The 21,272-nt window shown below is 34.9% G+C and overlaps 3 protein-coding genes across 4 annotated transcripts; 1 reads left to right on the forward strand and 2 right to left on the reverse strand.

Moving 5' to 3' along the window:
* Nucleotides 1–6,107: 6,107 nt before the first annotated feature.
* LOC122578956 (protein ALTERED PHOSPHATE STARVATION RESPONSE 1-like) lies at nt 6,108–10,833 on the forward strand. 2 transcript variants are annotated; one of them, XM_043751023.1, is made up of 5 exons: nt 6,108–7,939; nt 8,051–8,223; nt 8,328–8,551; nt 8,955–10,108; nt 10,431–10,833. In XM_043751023.1, the coding sequence occupies exons 1-4, from the start codon at nt 6,379–6,381 to the stop codon at nt 9,688–9,690; spliced, it is 2,694 nt and encodes an 897-aa protein (XP_043606958.1). In that variant the 5' UTR covers nt 6,108–6,378; the 3' UTR covers nt 9,691–10,108; nt 10,431–10,833. The 2 variants fall into 2 exon arrangements, with proteins under 2 accessions (XP_043606958.1, XP_043606957.1); XM_043751022.1 differs by having other exon boundaries at nt 8,955–9,937.
* Nucleotides 10,245–11,736, reverse strand: LOC122578959 (NAC domain-containing protein 6). The gene is made up of 3 exons (XM_043751025.1): nt 11,504–11,736; nt 11,059–11,327; nt 10,245–10,628 (listed from the first exon to the last, which is right to left on the reverse strand). Exons 1-3 carry the CDS (start codon nt 11,667–11,669, stop codon nt 10,281–10,283), a joined length of 783 nt encoding a protein of 260 aa, XP_043606960.1. The 5' UTR covers nt 11,670–11,736; the 3' UTR covers nt 10,245–10,280.
* Nucleotides 11,737–13,384: 1,648 nt separating this feature from the next.
* Nucleotides 13,385–15,773, reverse strand: LOC122578957 (expansin-like A1). Its single transcript, XM_043751024.1, has 5 exons — nt 15,607–15,773; nt 15,391–15,500; nt 15,088–15,269; nt 13,866–14,001; nt 13,385–13,772 (listed from the first exon to the last, which is right to left on the reverse strand). Exons 1-5 carry the CDS (start codon nt 15,728–15,730, stop codon nt 13,542–13,544), a joined length of 783 nt encoding a protein of 260 aa, XP_043606959.1. The 5' UTR covers nt 15,731–15,773; the 3' UTR covers nt 13,385–13,541.
* Between the last annotated feature and the right edge of the window lie 5,499 nt (nt 15,774–21,272).

A 21,272-nucleotide genomic window follows, 5' to 3' on the forward strand; every position in this document is an offset into this window, starting at 1 on the left:
GTTATGCAACCCGTATTACTTTTTTTTTTTGTCAACTTAGCGTATCAACTTGGACACACATGGTTTCCAATTCTAGGCCCGCCACTACTCGCACGATATGTCGGCGATGGTGGTAATAACGGTAGTGTGGTGGTGGCGGCGGGCAGTGGTGATGGAGGTGGTGGCGAAGGAGAGGCGGTAACCCTAAAACCAGGTATAAGGTTAATATTTTTTATTGCAAAAGCATTTGAAGATTCATATGCAAATCCGGTCCAACCCTAATGCATCCCAATTGGACTAGAGATCTAGCCAATGCTAATTTCCCGGTGAAAGGTCTTCAAGGTTATGGGGACATTTTGGGGGCTAAATGTTATAGTATATTTAATCATAGGGTCTTTCTCACTAATAAATTTTGTTTTTTAACGAAAATTTATGTATTTTATATCTAATATAATTACAGTTTTACTGCTATATTATTTGTGTACTGAAACCTTATTGTTTTACATACTGGTGATAGTGAATTGAAGGCTCCTAAGACTTTTAATATTTGAACCTAATACGTTTGGTTTACTAGTCTTGCTTTGAGGCTTGAGCTATCATTGATTGAAAAATAGTCTTTTTGTGGGTACACCGTACACCATTCATGTTTTAAAACTGAATGAAGAATATATTATATGTCAATTATTGTCCTCCTAGTCCTACATATGTTGAGTTTTACAATGGCATGATATAACATGTCACGTTTTTTGACTTGCAAATCGCTGTCTCAATATGTAGGGCCGTAGAGACGAGTGTTATGCTTTCCGGTATTAATTAATATTATAGTAATCACAAGGTCTTTGATTTTGAAAGTAAGTAATCTGGATTCAAGTATCTCTTTATATTATAAGCCGAAAATATATATTACATATATATGAACTTAAACATAAAATTTAGATAAATTATCACAAATCGTTCATGTGGTTTGCTCGATTCGCATTTTCATCCTTGTACTTTTTTTTATCATTAGGCATCCCTGGGCTTTTCATTTTCATTGTCAGTCGTCCCTCATACAAACGTCCGTCACTTTTTATCCGTTAATGCCCTCACGTGCTTGCCACGTGAGGGTAAAATCGTCCATATTCATTAAAAACAAACCACAAGGACTATTTATGGTGGGGACTCTCAATCAACATCATCATCAACCTCATCTTTAACATGACAAGAAAATAAAACACAGATTCCCTCGACAATAAAAACAATAACAAATGTTAAAAAAAAAAAAAAACAATAACAACAACATATTCATATCTATTTGATCAATCCTTTACCAAATACATATACAATTTGTAAGCTATATACAACGAGACTTCAAAGCAAAAGGTGTTAGATTGTTAAATTCACTCCAAGACTATACCCTTTTGTATTGCTTCCACATAATTAACTTTGTTTATTGCTACTGACCTATGAATCCCTCACATAATTAAACTTACTATCACAATTCCCAACCTTCACCACCACAATCCACCACTGCCACCACCACAGGCCCAGTAAATGCCACCTCTATCATCGTCGTAGGCCTATCCCCTGCCACCACAAGCCACTGCTGCCATCACCATAACCACCGTCGTCGGCCAACCATCACCACTACCATCCGTTTCCCTCTTGTTCATCTTTATTCTTTTCTTTCCCTCATGTTTAATACAAGTTTAAATATTGAGGATGGAAACCCACATCAAAGATTCAATCTTTTTTGTTTTCATTCGGAAGCATAACCCAGATCTGGTGCTACCGTCGACCAGCCATGGTGGGTTTTCACGAGATTTTCTTTATTTCATGAGATTTCATTTAGATAGATCGTATATATATATATATATATTATATATATATTTGAATGATTATTGTTTTGTTGATTAGATTTTTTGTTGGAAAAATTGAAATTTAGGAATGATCTTATTTGTTGAGTGATTACTTTGGGGAGTAATAACAAATGTAAACATATATTTGTGTATGAATGTCTTTTGGGAAGAAATTCTGAAGATGTGAAGGTATGAAAATGTATGATTATTTTTACACAAAAATATGTATACAGGGACATAGATATAGATTTACAGTTATGTTTATGTATTTACAAATTCACTAAAATCTAATGTAATTTATGAGGAAGGAGAAAATTAGTCCCTGTGGTTTGTTTTTAATGAATATGGACGATTTTACCCTCACGTGGCAAGCACGTGAGGGCATTAACGGATAAAAAGTGACAGACGTTTACATGAGGGACGACTGACAATGAAAATGAAAAGCTCAGGGATGCCTAATGATAAAAAAAAGTACAGGGATGAAAATGCGAATCGAGCAAACCACAGGGACGATTTATGATAATTTCTCTAAAATTTAATATACCAAACACATTTTTCGTATTTTGAGCCCACGGTTGGAATCTCGACATGATGTTGGTTGGAATTCCTACGTAGGAGAGGTTGGCATTTGCATGTTACCGAACAAGCAAATAAAATGGGGATTTTGGTGAAGGTTATGATCATTGATATCCGGTTGGTTTTGCTTATTTGGGTTTGGGAATCGGATGTTTGGGTTGTAGGTGTATGGATGCATTTTGAGAAGAAGAATGTGAAAAATAGTTTCGGTTTGAATGGAAGAAAAATAGAGAAAATGGATGTGAAAATGTGGTTTTGGTGAAAGAATGGAGAAAAAAGGGTTATATGTAATTGGAAAATAAATTCTAAAAATAAAATGAAGTTGTTGGGGTTGGGGGAGTGAAAAATGGAAGGTGTTGGTCAAAGAGTAAGAAGGCGTTTGATTTTAAATGGGAAGAAATTTCTTTTTGAGCCGTATCGCACCCTTGGGGCGGTGTGCTCGGCGTTACATGGATATTCTATATGGTCACTTTTTAGGCGTGTCTTTTGCATCTAACGCCTTAGTCTATCTGGCCTAAATGTTAAATATAAATATAGGCTATTTCTTAAGTCTGTCGTTTGTATTAATCTGTAAAACATAACAAAGTTTGTTAAATTTTTTAAATTGAAAAAATAGCATAAAAATAGTATGTATAAAATTAAAGACATAGATATATAAATTAGGGTGTAAATCTTTTCAAGTTAAAAATAACTGGAGAGATCAAGTTAAAATTATTTCAAACCCTTGAATGAAATTTAAGGGTTAATATTTAAAGATTATCTTTAAATTTTAACACTTCATTTATTCGAGGGTTAAGATTTCTTCAAATTAACTAAAGTTGAGAAACTTAAGGAATATCTCACCCAATAAAGACAAAGGTCGATCGAATGAAAGGAATCATGTGGTATACTATTCGTTCAGTATAAACATAGAAGCATGTACACTTTGCATGTGCAAACTAATTCTTAGCGAATTGAAGAAAGCATTTATTTATATTATTAATTAATAAAAAGTATTGCAAATACTTGAGAAACAACCATAACCACCCATGTCAAATTGTCAAGTTGTCAACTACACTCGGACATGCAAAATCCATGTCACCAAGCATTACATTACATTCTACTTGTAAACATACCTACCCTATAAAGACCAAAATCATAATGTATCTACAGAGTTTACCAACAAGGTGAAATCTATTTATAAGATGTTATATAATAAGTTTAAACTTGTGTCTTAGAAAAATAGCTTGTAGGTGGCTAAAGAAATGGCTGGAAATGCAATACCAAAAATAGAAATAAAGTTTCTTAGGCATTTATATCTAGTTTTTTTTTTTTTTTGAAAGGTGTTAATCAAGAGATAATTGATCACCATCTCCGGCAACTTGATTGAAAAAATAATAATAAAAAAAAAAATCTTCCTCTACCCTTTTTAACAATTCTTGAGATTACCCATAATTTATTAACCATAGATTGGTAGAACCGTAGAAGTCGGTGATGCAAGAACGACAATAATCCCCAATAAGTTACGTTAAGTTACCCTCACGTAAGGTCAAAATATGTTCAAAATTGAATAGCCTTGACTTGAATTAATGTTGTACTTGGTCAATATCCGTTGTTTCTAACCATCAAATTTGACTTATATGGATATCGGAAACGATAATCTTAACTTTGATGTATCTCCCTTTCCACAGTCGCCTTTCGTATCAAATGGTCAATCAAATATCTTGCGTCTCTCATTTCCTTGCTTAAAGCATCATGGTTTTGAATAAGTGGTAAACACCTTGGCCTCTGAAGACAGAGGCCATGAATTCGATCCTCATCCCATGCAAAGGTTGGAGGGTCTTTTCTACCTAGTAGAAAATGAAAGCAGCCTCTCTACTTAAGTAGGGGTAATGTCTGCCTACACCTTAACCTTCCCCATACACCGTTGAGGTATTGGGACTCAAAACCCGCAGAAAGCGACACTGAGCAGTTCTCATTTCCTTGCTTAATTCCACGTGCCTTCGTGACTCAACGTGAGAAATGGGCTTTTTCTTTTAGCAACAAGTTTTAGTAATACATTAAGATCGACTTTATAAGAAAACGTCGAATTTTAAGAAAAGAAAATAACGTCACAAAGTTCGGGGCAGTCTACCACATGCATAGACCACCACATACAAATATTACGACAACAATTAGATATCATAAATGAAATCGATAAAATAATTTTGAACACATCTTCACTCGATTCGGTCTATTTTTAATACCAAATCTTTTGAAGGCCAACCTAATGGAATCAATACACCCAGTCGGTGAAAAACATGAGATGTTAATCCACAAGCAGTTATTGATAATGTTCGTAGCTTAGTCGTAATAAATACAGCCACAAATTCAGTAGATTGACTTGCTATAATATTTTTCTAACGGCAGAATCACTTGCTAGAAATTTAACCGACTGAAGAGACAAGACAACAAATTGATTATATCAGAATGTCAACATTGAATAAACTAGGGAGTAATTAATCTTCGAACAAGCACATTAACCTTTTTAGGGATTAGATTATTCCATCTCGTTGGTTGAGGTCCTGATTGGACAATCATGTTACGAATCCATTGAATAAACTACAAACCGATAATTTTTAAGAACCAAAAAAATTCCAACCCTATCGATCCTTTGGTCAGACATGGATACTAACCGTAGACATTGAACCTTTTTGTAGAGTTGAGCCGATTCAACACCATCAGGTATTGAACATCTCTAGTTCCATCTCCACCGCCCAAGCTCTTGCAATAAGCATTAGTCTATGTCCAAATCAAATAGGTTAGGGTATCCAAATTCCAAACACCAAATATGTCCCTCTAAACCAAGGCTCGTTCTATAATTTGATATTCGAGTCATACCGGACATACCCCAATCCTATAGTAGAGATTACGAAGTGTGGTAATTCATTTTTGTTGCCTTTACCCTTTTTCAAAGAGTTTTTCTTTGCACAATAAGACATTGTTTATTTTTTACTTAATAAATTTAATAATTAAGAACTTAATCATTCAGTCAAATTTCATATTTCTTTTTTGACTTAATTATAAATAAAATAACCGTCAATTACATATATTTTACTTAATACATACAGAGATTCTTAATACATTTAGTCACTTAATACATTCAACACTTAATGAGTAAAAAAATAAACGGGCCCTACCTAGTATGCATAATAACCGTTTTTGAGTGTACTTACTTTAATTCCATTTGCTAAATCATAAACACATGGATCACCAATTCACCAAATGTCTTAGAACTTTTGTTACTGTTTATTTCTTTTAACTTCATGAACATCAATTTCATATGAAGTCATCAATATATCAAGTAAAATTTTCATCGGTCAAAGAATTACACATATTTCACCAAAATAGAAAGGGCCGAGGTTTAATTTCATTGGCTAAAAAACACTCGCACGGATAACCAACACTAATCTAATATATACACACTTAATATCAAAAAGTAATAGACTATAAAAGGCCGAGATTTAATTTTGTGACGAGAGTTTCACTGATGTAGATATATAAAAAAAAATAATAATAAATAAAATCAATGGAGTATCACATTAATAACCATTCACCAGTGACAATATAGTTAATAATAAACAAGGTACGAAATACGCCAAGATAGGAAAGTCCAAGGACCAAAAGTCACTCACACTTGTACCAACAGTATCGACTCACACGCACTTTCACTCTCTCACAAGAGAAAAAAAAAAAAAAAAAGTACAGAGAGATAGACACACTACACTTTCTCTCTTTCTCTCTCACACACACAAATAACACACACACCGACGATGCATCCTCACCCTCTTCTGTCCGCTTCTACTTCCACTTCTACTAACCGACGAGATATTCCCCGCTGTCAAAGATTCCTCCACCACCGTGGAGGGCCCCATTAAAAACTATTACTTTCATTCCCCCCCACCCCCACCCCCAAATCTAATCTTAATCTATTTCTTTTCTTTTCTTCCAATTTTTATTTTGTGTGATGGGGTGTGTGGGTTCCAAGCCCGAAGAATCACCCGCGGTGGCGTTATGCCGTCAACGCTGTACTTTCCTTGATGATGCGATCCATCAGCGTTATGTTTTAGCAGAAGCTCATTTAGCTTACTGTTATTCTTTAAAAAACGTTGGTGTATCGTTACGTAAGTTTTTTGATGTTCACTCTGCTGTTGCTGCTTCTGGTCACGGCGGTGATAGTCCGCCGTCACCCGTGCTTAATTTACCTGGACATAAAAAAGGACAGGACCCTGCAGTTGCTCATCATCGTCATTCGCATTCGGGTTCGGGTTCTTCTCATCTTCATTTTCATTCGGATGATGATGAAGATGATGATGATTCGGATTCCGAAATCGGTTTACACTCCGTAAATGACGGTAACGGTAACGGCTTTTCACCTCCGCAACGGTATCCTCCTCCTAATTTAATTTATAATAATAATAATATTAGGAATGATCAAAATGAAATTGAAACTGAAACCCTGGGTTCTAGTTATTACCCCCCACCCGGTTATCCTCCGGTTAATTATCCCCCAACCGGTTTTCCACCGGTTAATTATCCGCCTGCCGGTTATCCTCCTGCAGGATATCCACCGGCAGGCTACGGTTATCCTCCTGTGGACTTTCCGCCCGCCGGATATCCACAGGAGGGTTACGCTACTACTCGATATAACATGAATTTCATGAGAAAGCAACCAACGCCGTCAGTGGTGTACCAGCAACGGCCGATGAATCCGGAGGCTATACATTACGGTGAAGCATCTACGTCGTCTTCGTCGTATTATAATAGCAATGGTTATGGTAATTATCAGAACAATGAGAACCCGAATGCGTCTTATGCGTATAATAATGAGTATTCTGGATATGGTGAGTTGTTTGGGGGGTCTTCTAGACAAGCTCCCTATGGTGGTATGGTGTCAGCACAAGGGAATGTACAGAACGAGGCGTCGACTTCCGGGGCTAAACAACAGCCACCGCCTCCACCTCCACCTCCGCCTCCAGCTAGCTCAAGTTGGGATTTTTTGAATCCGTTTGAGACTTTTGATAGTTATTATCCTCCGTATACACCGAGTAGGGAAACAGCAAGTAGGGATTCGAGAGAAGTGAGGGAGGCAGAGGGGATTCCTGATTTGGAAGATGATGATTACTATCAGGAAGAAGTTGTTAAAGAAATACATTCTACAAATCCGAAATTCGTCAATGATGGGGGCGGCGGTGGTGTAGGAGGCGGAGGTGGTGGTGGGGGTAATTTAGATTCGAAGAAGGCGCCGGTTGTTGAGGAAGAGAGTGAGAAAAGTCCTGCTGGCGATTTGCAATACAGAAGTGGGCCGACTGTTCCTGATGAAGAACCTGTTGAGTTTGAGGTTCATGTGGTGGAGAAAGGCGAGACATCTAGAGGGGATAAACCTCCTAATGAGTTTCATAGTGATTCAGAAGTTGTAAAAGAAATTCAAATCCAGTTCGACCGTGCTTCAGAGTCTGGGAGTGAGTTAGCTAAGATGCTTGAAGTTGGAAAAGTTCCACATAACCGAAAACATGCTGCCTATCAAGGTCCAGATTTTTTATATAGTTGATTATTGGTTATTGTTTGTTTATGATGTGTCTTTTTTGCAAATTTGTTGGAAGATGCTGACTTTTATTATGGAAATATGTATGAATCAGTTCCCTCAAAGATGTTGAATGTCTTTTCACCGTCATTAGCTGTAACAGCTTCTAAAACCTCTGATCCTGACAACTTAGATGTCGATGTAGATTTAAGGGCAAAGTCTAATAATCTGTCATCTACTTTGCATAAACTTTATTTGTGGGAGAAGAAATTGTATGATGAAGTCAAGGTATTCAAACGTTATTCCCGCTAATGTAACTATAAATGATGTTTCTTTTTAAAGTTGTTTCCTTTAGTTAGTATGATAACACGCAAACTGGATGCAAGCTGTAGGTTGAGGAGAAAATGAGGTTACTCCATGATGAGAAGGATAAAAAACTAAAACGTTTAGATGAGAAGGGTGCTGAACAACACAAAGTTGATGCAACAAGAACTTTAGTTAGAAGTCTATCAACCAAGATTAGAATTGCAATTCAGGTTGTTGACAAGATCTCTGAGCAAATCAACAAATTGAGAGACGAAGATCTGTGGCCGCAACTAAATAACTTCATTCAAGGGTACGTGTAACTTTAGAGTAATCTTATTTTCATTTAGGATAACCTACGCACAGCTCATTCAAAGTACAGGAAATGTTACACTACTCAGATCCCTTCATATAAAATCAATCAGATTTATCAAACCCTATACTGCGAGGATTTGGTCTTAATAGTTTTGAGGGCATTTTGTCATTCTGCAACTTATGGCCTGAATTGGCATAAACACCATCAATTTGATACATGGGTGGCTTGAAATGCTGTTTGGTTATCTGGGTGATCTTAGTGTGATCTTTTTAATACTTTGGGGGGGGGGGGGGGGGGGGGGGGGGGGGGCTTGTTTATGCATAATCCTGAAAAAAGTTTCTTTTAATGATCAAACATGCTGGAAATTAGGATTTGATTTGTAAGTAATTCGTGTTTCCAGGTTAACAAAAATGTGGAGGTCAATGCTCGAGTGTCATCGCAGTCAATGTCAAGCCATTGGAGCAGCTAAACGGTTAGATGCCATTGCTTCCCACAAACACTTTTCTGATGACAGTTTAGAAGCCACATTACAACTTGAACATGAACTTCTAAACTGGACTCTTCGATTCTCATGTTGGTTTGGAGCACAAAAGAGTTTTGTGACATCATTAAACAACTGGCTTCTAAAATGTCTTTTGTACATACCTGAAGAAACCGCTGATGGACCAGTTCCGTTCTCGCCTAGCCGAATAGGTGCACCAACCGTTTTCATAATATGTAACCAGTGGGCTCAAGCCATAGACCGGATCTCTGATAAGGAAGTGGTGGAGTCGATGCGGGATTTTGTGAAAGTTGTTCTTCAGTTATGGGAACGAGATAAGCAAGAAATGAGACGGAGGTTGGTAATGCATAAAAACATGGACAGAAAGGTTAAGGATTTGGAGAGGGAAGATCAAAAGATTCATAAAGAGTTACAAGTGCTCGATAAACGGATAGTTCTTTCTTCAGTTGACGATAATGGACTCTCAGCAGTTTTTCAGAGCGAGACTAGTAAAACTGTTAGCGCACAAACGAATCTAAGACTTGTTTTTGAAGCCATGGAAAGATTCACTGCAGCATCTTTGAAAGTTTGTGAGGAACTATTGCAGCGTATAGAAGAAGACAAAGTTTCTCGAGAGCAACAGAGAGTTTCATGACATACCATGAAAAGAATTATATACAACCAAAGAATGGAACCAAAAGGGTTGAGTTATGGTCCATTGGGGGTCACAGCTAGATCGTCTAGCTGATCATGCATTCAGGAGCTCCAACCCTGAGTTTGCAAATGCTTGACATGATTCAGTCAAGGGTTAAGATACGTGGAGTCCTTGCTTTTGATTGCAGCTGGCACGCGACTCGATTTTCAAATGAAAGCTAGATGGCCTTCTAAAGGCCTCAATTTTGGTAAGTGAATGTAGGCTGTTTTTTGTTTGTTTATGTTTTAACGTAGATACAGTAGATAGTACTTAGTAGGATAGTCTATGTCCAATTTTTGCATCCATTTGTTTCGTGTAGCTTCTTGTTTTCATCTGTGTGCGCCTCATATTAAAGCTACAAAATGAAGGCGAGAACAAGGTAAAACAGTATCCCTCTTATTAATATAGTTCCTGTAAATAGCCACTCTGTTGTCTATTCTTTGAGTTTAGCTATTCAGCTTCCTCACAATTTTAAATGTAATTCATTGTAAGTTAATTTTGTTTTCTCTTTTACGTCAATAATAACAATATTATAGGCATATCTGTTACAATTAAAAGTTAAGTTTATTGGCACAAGGAGAAGGGGTGTAAATCAGATTTTGTAGCCATGGGCTACGAAACTGTGAATCTTGACACCAATCCGTGTCCCTTTTTGGCAATCGGAGTTCTGATAGCTTTTCTGCTCCTGTTGGTAATTTCAGGCTCGGTTCCTTGCTGGCGTCACTCTTCAAGTTGGATTCAACATTGATTGATTTTATTGGTAGTGGTACCAACGAGTCAAGATGCTGACTATGAATCGAACTTGGAGAGGAAGGGATCTGTACTTCTTCCATGGCTGCCCTTTGCTCCAACACCTTGATGGAAGTTGCCTTTCGGTATACTTTACACAGCACCATTTCCTGCTAATAACCAATCAAGTACGCCAGCAGTTCAAATGGAGACCAGGCAATTTCAATCTTTAGTCTGGTCAGATTTGGGCTTTATTTTACATCTATCAATCTCAAAGCAGAAAACGGGTTTAACAATTTCAAAAATGGCAAAAACGGGTCAAACAATGTAAAGTGACATTTGACAATATTAGTTACTTGTATTTTTCTTAAATAATTGAAGATGTGTCAATTGAGCCCATTTTCAAGCAGCTTTTGTATATTTTGACCCGTTTTTAACCCATACTCTCAACTCATTTGGCACCTATACGGTTATAGTGTTTCTCTATGAAACTCAATTTATCATTTATCATGACACTTGCTTTTGGATAAATAAAGTAGATCAGAACTATAAAAATAGCCAGACAGATATTATCCTACAAAGATTGTTGCTAGTTTCTACCTTTGATAATGGGGAAGACTCGGGCAACCGGTACTCACTCATGACCCAATCTGTTTTGCTTCCGTTAGGTGCCCTGCCTTTGTAGAACACCAAAGTTTTCTTCAAGCCAAGGTACTTGTTTGTCTTAGATGAAGAGAATATTTTACGATCCGACCCAGTTGCCTTCCAAAACCCATTTTTGGTGGTTCGATTTGGTCTTCCCCCGTTACCATTCTTTATGCTCCTTGGCACAAAAAAATACCATTCTCTCTCCCCAATCTTAGAGAGTTCTACAGTTTAAACATTTAAAGATATTTATCATTTCAGTTTTACCACTTTCTCAACATACAAACTTTACTAATCACTTCAATCTTCCAAATTTGCATCTTGGTGATAATCACTTATAAGTTCTAACTGAAGCAAAACAATGAATACATAAGCTGGTATTCCAAGTTGGGAAAGTTACCTGGCAGGATCCAAGGATCGTAGAGGTAAATGTTGAGAAATCCGATTATTTTGGCACAAGTATTGCTGCCAGAAACCATCTTTTTGAGATAATATTCTAGCAACTCTTCTTCGGTCGGGTGAAATCGAAATCCAGGCAATTCGAGCTTCAACCTAGTATCCTCCATGTAGAAAACTATTGCACAATAATGATTATGTTCATCTTGTTATGGAAATCAAGATATTATATCAAGGGATAATGAGGCACGATTGACTCGAAAGTCTTTGTGGAATTTCAAGTGCTAAGGACTTGGACGTAGTGGAGTGGGGCTAGCTGTGGAATTTTCATTCTTTGTCTTTGTCTCTATGAAAATCTAGATCATTATAGTGGTTATTTGATGAGCTTACGATGGGTTTAATTAATAAAAATTAAGGATTGAATATCTTACGTTTGTTTAATAGTGTCTAGGATAAAGCAAAAAAGGTATTGATTTTATTTTTAGAACAAAGACTGTAATCGGTTCTTTAAAAACAATACCTAATACGTGTTTGTGTAATTCATATGTACATAACATCCAAAAAAATCAACATGAGCCGAGTTATGGTGAGCTTAATCGCTAACCAATTTTGCGATTTTTGGCCTTTGCTATTTCAATTGCGTAGTTTATCTATATATAATTCTAAAGGGTATTTTTCAAAAAAATAAAAATAAAATTAAACTCTTAATAGATGATTGAAAAAAAAAAAAGAAAAGAAAAAAAGAATCGCACCGACTGCATTGACCTTGACTCCAACACTACAAGTTGCGATCTTGACTCCACGCTTTGTATTCTTTGTTGCACTTTCCTCTTGAAAATCATTCTCTTGAATTGTACTCTTAACCAATGTACCAACAATGCAGACTTTTTCAAACAAGGTCGAGTGCTCTACGTGCTCTCCTAAATTGTTTTAAAAACCAATTCACTAAATTTACAAACTTATTCACCATAAAATTTAAACCCGCAACCTTAGTTAATCGATGGACCATTTCACATACAAAAAGAAAGAAAGAAACTGCTTAGTGCCGCCTTTTGAGCCTCATTACCTCGTTGGTGTATAGGGGAGATTAAGATATAGGCAGACCTTACCACTACTTAAGTAGAGAGACTGATTCCATTTTCTACCTAAATGGTAAAAGAAAAGGCCCAATAACGGCCTGGGTGTTTACCACTTATCCAACCATGCTGCTGGACCATTTCACATATGTACCATTAAAACCAAGGTTGTCGTTAGTTGATCGATATGTTCTGAGATCCTCATAGGATATAAATATATAGTTCTCTCTATGAAGTTCCTTTTTTATATCACTTTTGTTAATTAAACAAACATTTAGGCTGCATTGTTAGAGTTTTTTTTCCAAAGGAAAAGAAATGGAAAGATAAGAAAAATCACCTTTTTGCATTCTTGAGTTTTTTTTCCAAAAGAAAAGAAAGCGAAGGGAAGGAAAAATCAAGTTTTTTTCCCCCAAAAGTTTTCTGACCATTTTGGCTTGATTTGGAAGGAAACTCGTGGAAGTGGTGGTTGCAGGTTTTCGGTGGTGGTTGCAGGCGATGGTTGCAGGTTTCCGGTGGTTGTTGTGGGTGGTGGTTGCAGGTTTCCGGTGGTGGTTGCGTGGAAGTGGTGGTTGCAGGTGGAAAGGGTGGTTTCCGGCGGTGGTTGGAGGTTTCCGGCGATGGTTGCAAGTTTCCGGCGGTGGTTGCAGGTTTCCGGCGATTGTTTCGATTATTTTTCTTTCACTTTCCTTTCAAACTCAAGAATGACTTTTATAAATCTAATCTTCTATCCTTTCTTCTCCTATCCAATCTTCCCCTTTCTTTTCTTTTAAAAAAAACTCAAGAATACACTCTTTTTAAGACTTAACTTATACTAAAATTTATGTGATATATAATATAATCTGAGACGATAATACATGCATGATATACCCCATAGAAAATGGGTTCGATACTACATCAACATATATGAGTTTTCTCAAATGACATATCTCTCTATGACATTAATTTGGAGAACTATTTCCGAATCTATTAATCACATTGTCCGCAACCTTCTTCAGCAACATCATCGATTTGGACACCAGAGTCATACACGACTCCAGCGTTCCAATTAGCCGGGAGGACACTTTTGGCCCAAATACTTTTCCGATCATATCCAGAGGTCACCACCAACCGAAATTGCAATGCTCCTGCTGGAACTCGACTTGTGTCCCAAATAGCACCTGACTTTCTACTAAGAAAGCCCCAATTTGTCGAACCAACCTAAAGAACAAACGATTATGTAAGTTTTCATGTAGGATTAATAATTATTTATGTTTGAATTATGGTTATAATAACCAAGATGTAATTACGTACCCTTGCAACATTAACAGCCACGATCTCGGTTTGGCCACCTTGATACAAGAACTTAATGGCAAGATAACTACTGGGCTTGTTGCTTGATTCTTCCACCCTCACAGCTAAGTTCTTTCCTTTGTAATTACAAGGTACCCTACACACAGAAAATAACAGAAAATTCGTGAACGATTTGGTCTTATAGTTTTTTTTTTCTTGATTTTTTGTGATACAATTCATGAATGCCCCAACAATATTTGAGATGATCATGAATCTCGTTGTAAACAAATATTTCATAGTAAAATATGTATAGATGTTGGAGGTAGCGGAGGTGAAATTGTTTCACATTCGATTTATGTGAAAAACCCTCCATATTTAACTTTTTAATATGTTTTGTAGAAAATAAGAGACCCATTTATTTATTTTATATTTTATTTTATATAAAATAATAAAAAATTAAGATGTGAGAAAGCTTTTCAGACAACCACATACTCACGTTTAAGGGTGTTAAAAGGGGCTATTCTTTTGAGAATGTCAATTTGATGAAAAATATTCTTATAACGTAACATGCTATTTGGTTCGAATATTATCTTTAAAAAATTTTGATTGAATAAAATTTAATTAATCTATTTTTTATGTTAAGTTAGTATAAAAAATTTCAAAATTCTTTGTAATTAGATTCCTATAAGTTTTTTTTTTTTTTAAATGTTTGTTCTAAATATATTTCGTTTAAACTTGTATTTCTGTTTTTTTTTAACAGTTAGTCAGTATTCGATATCAGAGAATACCTTACCGTATAATGATGAAACTCTACACGCATTCTAAACTACGAAATGTAGATCATAACCCGTTTGACTTATATTTCTATTACTGTAATAATAATTTTTGAATCACTCGTCACGAAGGAAAGAAATTAAATGACCTCCTTGTGGGCTGCAGTTTTATTTCTGAAAAAGTCTACTGGTCAACAAAAGAATAAAATATTTCCAAAGCCCAGTTTGGAGCCCACCCGTCCATCACAACAAATACCAAAAGAACAAAACATTGCTAAATTTTATACGAGTAGTTTTTTCTGTAGTTTTTTATTCTGCTTTCCAACTTAGAAATAGAATGAAAATGCCATAAGACATATAATCGCTAACTGGCTTTTTAGCTAGATTAGTTTAAGATTGTCAAAAAGATCAAGTACACATACATTTAAATATCAGCAAATGCATTATTTAATAAATTAAACTTGTAGTACCTTTTATATTCCACATTGGCAGCACCAAGTTTTAATATATTTTGCTCCATACCCTTGTTAGCCATTGCCATTAAAGCTCTACTGCTCAACACCAACTCAGCCTTTGTGTTCTTATCATTCAAATCAGTCACTATCACTTGTGTTCCAGCTTTTGAACACAACTTACCATCCATGCACCTCACCTGTAAAAATTAATTATTTGACAACATTTTCATCTTTCAAATTAATTTACTTTTTTAATTAGCTGTCTGTTAATGTTGTAAGGACCAAAACAAGAGGGTCAAATATATAAAAAATTTGTACCTGGAAACAAGCACCACAACCTGACCCAAGTTTGAAAATGCTAGGAATAGCAGCAGCAAGATGGCCATTATAGAAGCTTGGAGCAGATGAACCATACCCACATGCTCCATCTACATATTTTGGAAAATCTAATTAATACCCATTATGTGAAATCAGAAAATATTATCATAGTCAGTGTCAAGTTCAAATTTTTGTATAAAAAATAAAATGTACTACATGAAAGAGCAGAAGCATTGGTGAAAGCAACAGCTTTAGATTGATGCAGACATCTATCACAAGCACTACTAGCAGATGCAATTATTGTTGAAATAGTAAAGAGAAAGTAAATGAAGATTGACATTGTTCTAATTAATTTGCAGTGTGTGTTTGTAGATATGATCGATACATGCATATGTGTTTATATATGGGTTCTTTACATAGATATTTGACAGCTTACTCTACCTATGTCATTTTTATATATATCTTTTTTTGACGATGTCGGTGAACATGGATTTGTCTTGGGAGTGTATCATGATATATTATTGGTGGTTTCTATTTAAAATACCACGATTTTTTTTAAGTAATCCAGTAAAGGATAAATGGTTAACGCCTTTCATCCGGATGGTTCGACTTTTAGCAACCTTTATTACTGTATTAGATGAGTATATTTACCTCATTTACATATGTCATATATGAACCTAAGACCTTTGGGTAGGAAACCACATTGTAAGGCAACCCATATTTGTACCATAAATGTTTATTAATCTATCACACTATACAACTGAAATAACACATGGTACAAGTATAAATGCATAATGGTGATGGATTTATTAAAAGTTGTACGATTATCAAATTTTTTTTTTGGAATTCCCTTAATCACTAGGCTAATACCCGGATTTTCATACTTTCTCAAATATTTAAAAACTTAATATTCATTCTATATTCCTGTACGTTTTTCTTTATTCGATAAATGCTCAAAGCCTCGAACTTTAAAGTGATTCCACACATACGGACGAAGTAACGATCGAGAGTTTTATACAAGTAAACATTCAACACAGTGTCTTCGAGTTCGTTATCAAAAATATACTTCAAGAGAGTCAATTCTCTGCAATCATAAAGATAGATTGTTGTTTTAACATTTTATTAGTAAACAACTTCATGATGCATGTGCACATGACTTTGTCTATGTGTTAAATACCCATCCATACACTTGCCACAAGCTTCTACGATGACTTAAGAGAATATCTAGCTTCTTGAATCAAAAGTAAAAGAATAGTTACATATATGTTATTAAGTTGTTCAAAATTGAATACCGACCATTCTATTTCTATCGATCCATCATGGCTATGATGTAATGAATTGTCTACGCGTTGGCATACAAAATGAAGGAGATTTCTTTTTGCTAAGTTGAACTTATTTTTTTTATAAAAAGAGTCAATTACGTACTACATGTTATATGATTAAAGAGACATACACCAGTGAAAATTTTGTAAACGTATCGTTATTTAGTCTTTGGTCCGCCACTTGTTATCTTAAAAAATAAGAAATTGTTTAATCTACAATCGAAGATTGGATCGATAAAATTCTCTCTATATATTAAACTGACATGCGTTTCATTATAAATTTTCTTATTGTTGTGTTGAGTTTTGATTAAATTAAAACTGATAACCAGATGATTAACAACTTAATTAACATCAGCACCAGCTTGACAACATTTTGTACCTCTTTTAATAGAATTTTGGATTCTTACAAAATGGAATATTTTGAAATGGTATAAAACATTAAAAGGAGTTAAAAATGTGAAATGAGTAAGAAACTAAGAAAGAGACAAAGCAGGAGGGCGGTGTTAAATGGGAAACAATCGCTAATGCATGCCACCGACTCTTCTGTAAAACTATTTTCGGTAAAAGTACATGTTAAAATTTTAAAAGAAATGCTAACTACAGCCCTTTATGTATATAAAAAAATTTGTACTTTTCGTATTAAAAGTCTGCCTCCTGATTTTCATGGTAAATGTACAAACAATTTATCCACCTTAAATACAACGCTGTATTTAGCAAACCCCAAAGTTTAATATTCACATTTATCCTGAAAAATAAAATCGGATGCCGATACTAGCTACATAGTACGGAGTACAAAAGATACCTTACTTATCTTATCTATTTTTGACGGTAAATTAATTTTTAATTATCTGATTTTCTATATCTTTAATAAAGAAAATGTTAAATGAATCTTTGGATTGATCACTAACATGCATAAAAAATCTTTATCTATTCATATCAAAAACCCATCTCTTAATTTTATGGCAAATGTGCAACTATATAACAAAATCTCTTAGGCTTCGTTTAACAAGACCCTTAAATAAATAACATTGTAGGTAGGGTTTTGTGTCCTCAAGTTCGAAACCTTCTTCTAAAATATATATATATATATATATATATATATATAGTTAAGTTATTGTGAGAAGTAATAAAATGTCGAGAACTGCGAGAACTAATCAAGACCATTAGATTAATTAAATCAATGGTTAAAATGAGTTGATGGCATTTATGTAATAATGTTGAATACATATTAATTTAATAATAAATAACAATTAGTTAAGGGCATAATAAGAATATGAAAAAGTAAAAAAATGAAAACGGAACACACGTTTAGTTAGTTCGAAAATCATGGAACTCACATTTTAAAAGTTTGTCTAACTTCTTCTTAACTTCATATTATATTAATTAATATTAATAATTATTGATGCATATATTTTTTTCAATTTTTTTTTATTTTACAAATTATTTATTATATTAATCAAGAAAAATATAAATAATATTTTTATTGAAAAAAAATTTATTTTTTAGTTAGAACACATGTGAGTGTTAGCTTGTACACCTGTGAATGACCAATTTCACAAGTATTGTACACATGTGAATTATCCTATTCAATTAATTTTTTTTTATTATAACAAAGTATATCTTTTATTTCATACACACGTGAATAATCCAATTTATAAGTGTATAAGTATTTTTTTATTGTAAAAATATATACATTTTAGTTGGTACACATGCGAACGTTAGCGTGTACGCATGTGAATAACTAAATTCACAAGTGGTACACATGTAAATGACCCTATTTACAAGTCTATACATATATAAAAAATATCTTAAAAATCATAAAAAGTCCATTTGCTTCGTTATATATTTTAAAAAACCATTTATTATTTATGCATATTAATTATTTATATTATTATTTGAACCGTATGATATATGCTAGTTATTAACTATTATTTATTTAAATTAAATCATTTATGAACTACTCTGTATATTGTATATATGCTAGTCTATATATATATATATGCTATATATTATTATTTGAACCGTATGATATATGCTAGTATATATATATATATATATTATGTTAAGTTGAACAAGAAAGTTTCATCGATTAACGAGTGGGTTTTAACGACAGCGGCATTTTGAAGTGAACACTAGGAAAACCTCGCTAGTTTTGATCACATGATTTTTTTAAGGGAAGTGACATTCGTATCAAATTTTTTGATTGATGTACCACAATTATGCATTGCTGACTTATACAGTTAATTATACAATTTGTACATAATGGTACATTAATCAAAAATGATGGTACCAATATCACTTCCCTTTTTTTAATATGTGATTTTTCTCATCGAAATGGTAAACATCTTGTGAAATACCTTTTTCTTGGTGTTTATGTGACTTTTAATTCACGAGGGTGTAGTGGGCTCAGAGCACAGTAACTTATCAGGCCCACTTCTCTGTAGCCCATACTGATCTTCCAACATCTTAAAAGCTCCAACATCATTCGAGGTTGTTATTTTTTATTATTTTTTTTTCCAATATTGTAATCCTTTTGAGTCATAACAAAGTGTAAAGGGGGATCTAAAAATGAAGATATTGTGGAATTATTGTCAAGGAAACCCAATAATGCATTTATAAGGCAGTTGGAAGAGAGATAATTTTGGAATGCTTATAACAAGCAACATTATGTGTTAGTTATAGCGAATCCAATTGTGTCAAATACCGTGAAATATTAAACATATTGAAGAAACACTGGTTGGTGTAGAGAAAGAACATATATAGATGACGAAGGTACCGATTTTGCATATGAAACCAAACTATTTTTCCATAATGTTGAAATAAGTGGTTGGGACATTTTGAGAATTGTTTGACATGGGAATGGAATAGGGCGTGTTTGGTTCACAAAATGTTTTTGGAAGGAATGGAATTTGACGTAATGGTTTTCATTTTTTGAAGATTTAAGTGAGAAACAGAATAAGATTTCTTCCCCGTCCCCATGGAATGTAGATTCCATCAAATGAGGGAATGTTAACATTCCAACGAAATGATATTCCTTCATCATTGAGCAACCAAACGCACTAAGGAATGAAATTCAATTCTAATTCCATCAAATTCCATCAAAATCTACGAACCAAACACAACCTAACACGTAAGGCTTCCCCAGATAATGATTATTTGTAGTTGTGTTGATGGCCAATAATACCAACCACCAAAGCATGTGTATGTCACAACCATGGTTCGATGGAATGGAAGCACTGAAGTATAATTAACTACACTTACGACTTACTTTTGTCCTTACATGTTTGGTAAAACTAATTGATTTTTTTATTTATTTATTTTTAGGGGGGTCTTTTTTGTAGTCCTACCCTGAAAGAATCTAAATCGTGTAGATTCAATCTGTGTATAGATTTATAATTGTAATCGTATTTTTTTGGTCCTGACATCTTGTTACTTGCAACAAAGACTTCTAAATGTAAAATCGTATAAAAACGAAAAAACATCAAATCAGTCACTTGCAACAAAGACTTCTAAATTTTGTCAAAATCAAAATTAACTACTTGTAAGTTGTAACATAAGCTAGTGCGTAGATATGTTAATTGAAATCTATACCTAATCATAGAGTTTTATTCATGTGAAACCACCAAAATTGGTAAAAACCCAAGGGCTCAATCTGAGCCCTTGGATCAAATCTAATGAACATTCAATATTAAAGGAAAATCTTTATCTCCGGTGGTTTTCCGTCGTCAGCTCTGGCGATCCCTTGATCTCCGATGAAATTCCGGCGATTATTCTGGTCACTACCTCCGGCGATCTACTCCGGCCAACCAGTATCCAATCAAATCTAATTGGTAATCATCACCGCCGTTGAAAAACAGCGGCGAATTACTCCGATGTCGTTTTTCGGTGGATACGGTACGGGCCAGTGGCCCTTATCCGTTCTAAGCTGACTATCAAGGGACGCATATGGGAATCGTATGAATTTGATGGGCGGCGATACAAGAGATGGTGGCGGTTTGATACGGTACGGGCTCCGACCTTTATGTCGACGCCATGGTTTGCTCGCCGGAGAAGGAGGAGGAGGAGGTGGTGGCGGCGGCGGCTCTATCGCCGGAGGAGAAAATGAAGCAGGTGGTGGCCGGCGGCTGTTTCGCCGGAAAAGAAGAAGAAGTCAGTGGCCGGGAAAAAAAAAGAGAGGAGAGGGGAGAAAGATGATTAATCTCATCCATTGATGAAGATAAATCAAAGGCCAAAATTTGGTCCTTCGGTTTCACCAAAAATTAAGGATTCATATGAACAATCATTCCCAATCATAATAAGTAAATCTCCCCAAACAAATTGCTGTAAATTATCCTCTACTATATATATGTTGGTGTATAGACTAAATTGGTCATCTAACATAAATAGACCTATCTTGGTAAGAAAGATGGACCAACAAACAAGATGAAGCAGCATACAGAACGGGCCAACACTTAAGATGGACCGGTAAGCATGATGAACCAACAAGTATGATGCACTAGCAAGTATGAAGGACCGACAAGTCAGATGGACCAGCGATCAGAATGAACCAATGAGTAAGTC

The sequence above is a fragment of the Erigeron canadensis genome, chromosome 8, assembly GCF_010389155.1.
Source record: "Erigeron canadensis isolate Cc75 chromosome 8, C_canadensis_v1, whole genome shotgun sequence".
NCBI lineage: Eukaryota > Viridiplantae > Streptophyta > Magnoliopsida > Asterales > Asteraceae > Erigeron > Erigeron canadensis.

Excerpts from the sequence above, each read along its gene's own strand:
- LOC122578957 (XM_043751024.1), bottom strand. The coding sequence starts at position 15,730 with ATGTCAATCTTCATTTACTTTCTCTTTACTATTTCAACAATAATTGCA. Across the intron at positions 14,002-15,087 it reads GCCAATGTGGAATATAAAAG|GGTACCTTGTAATTACAAAG; the intron begins GTACTACAAGTT and ends TTCTGTGTGTAG. Across the intron at positions 13,773-13,865 it reads TGGCTGTTAATGTTGCAAGG|GTTGGTTCGACAAATTGGGG; the intron begins GTACGTAATTAC and ends TTTGTTCTTTAG.
- LOC122578956 (XM_043751023.1), top strand. The coding sequence starts at position 6,379 with ATGGGGTGTGTGGGTTCCAAGCCCGAAGAATCACCCGCGGTGGCGTTA. Across the intron at positions 8,224-8,327 it reads AATTGTATGATGAAGTCAAG|GTTGAGGAGAAAATGAGGTT; the intron begins GTATTCAAACGT and ends TGCAAGCTGTAG. Across the intron at positions 8,552-8,954 it reads CTAAATAACTTCATTCAAGG|GTTAACAAAAATGTGGAGGT; the intron begins GTACGTGTAACT and ends TCGTGTTTCCAG.
- LOC122578959 (XM_043751025.1), bottom strand. The coding sequence starts at position 11,669 with ATGGAGGATACTAGGTTGAAGCTCGAATTGCCTGGATTTCGATTTCAC. Across the intron at positions 11,328-11,503 it reads CGATCCTTGGATCCTGCCAG|AACTCTCTAAGATTGGGGAG; the intron begins GTAACTTTCCCA and ends TTTAAACTGTAG. Across the intron at positions 10,629-11,058 it reads AGTCTTCCCCATTATCAAAG|GAAATGGTGCTGTGTAAAGT; the intron begins GTAGAAACTAGC and ends GGTTATTAGCAG.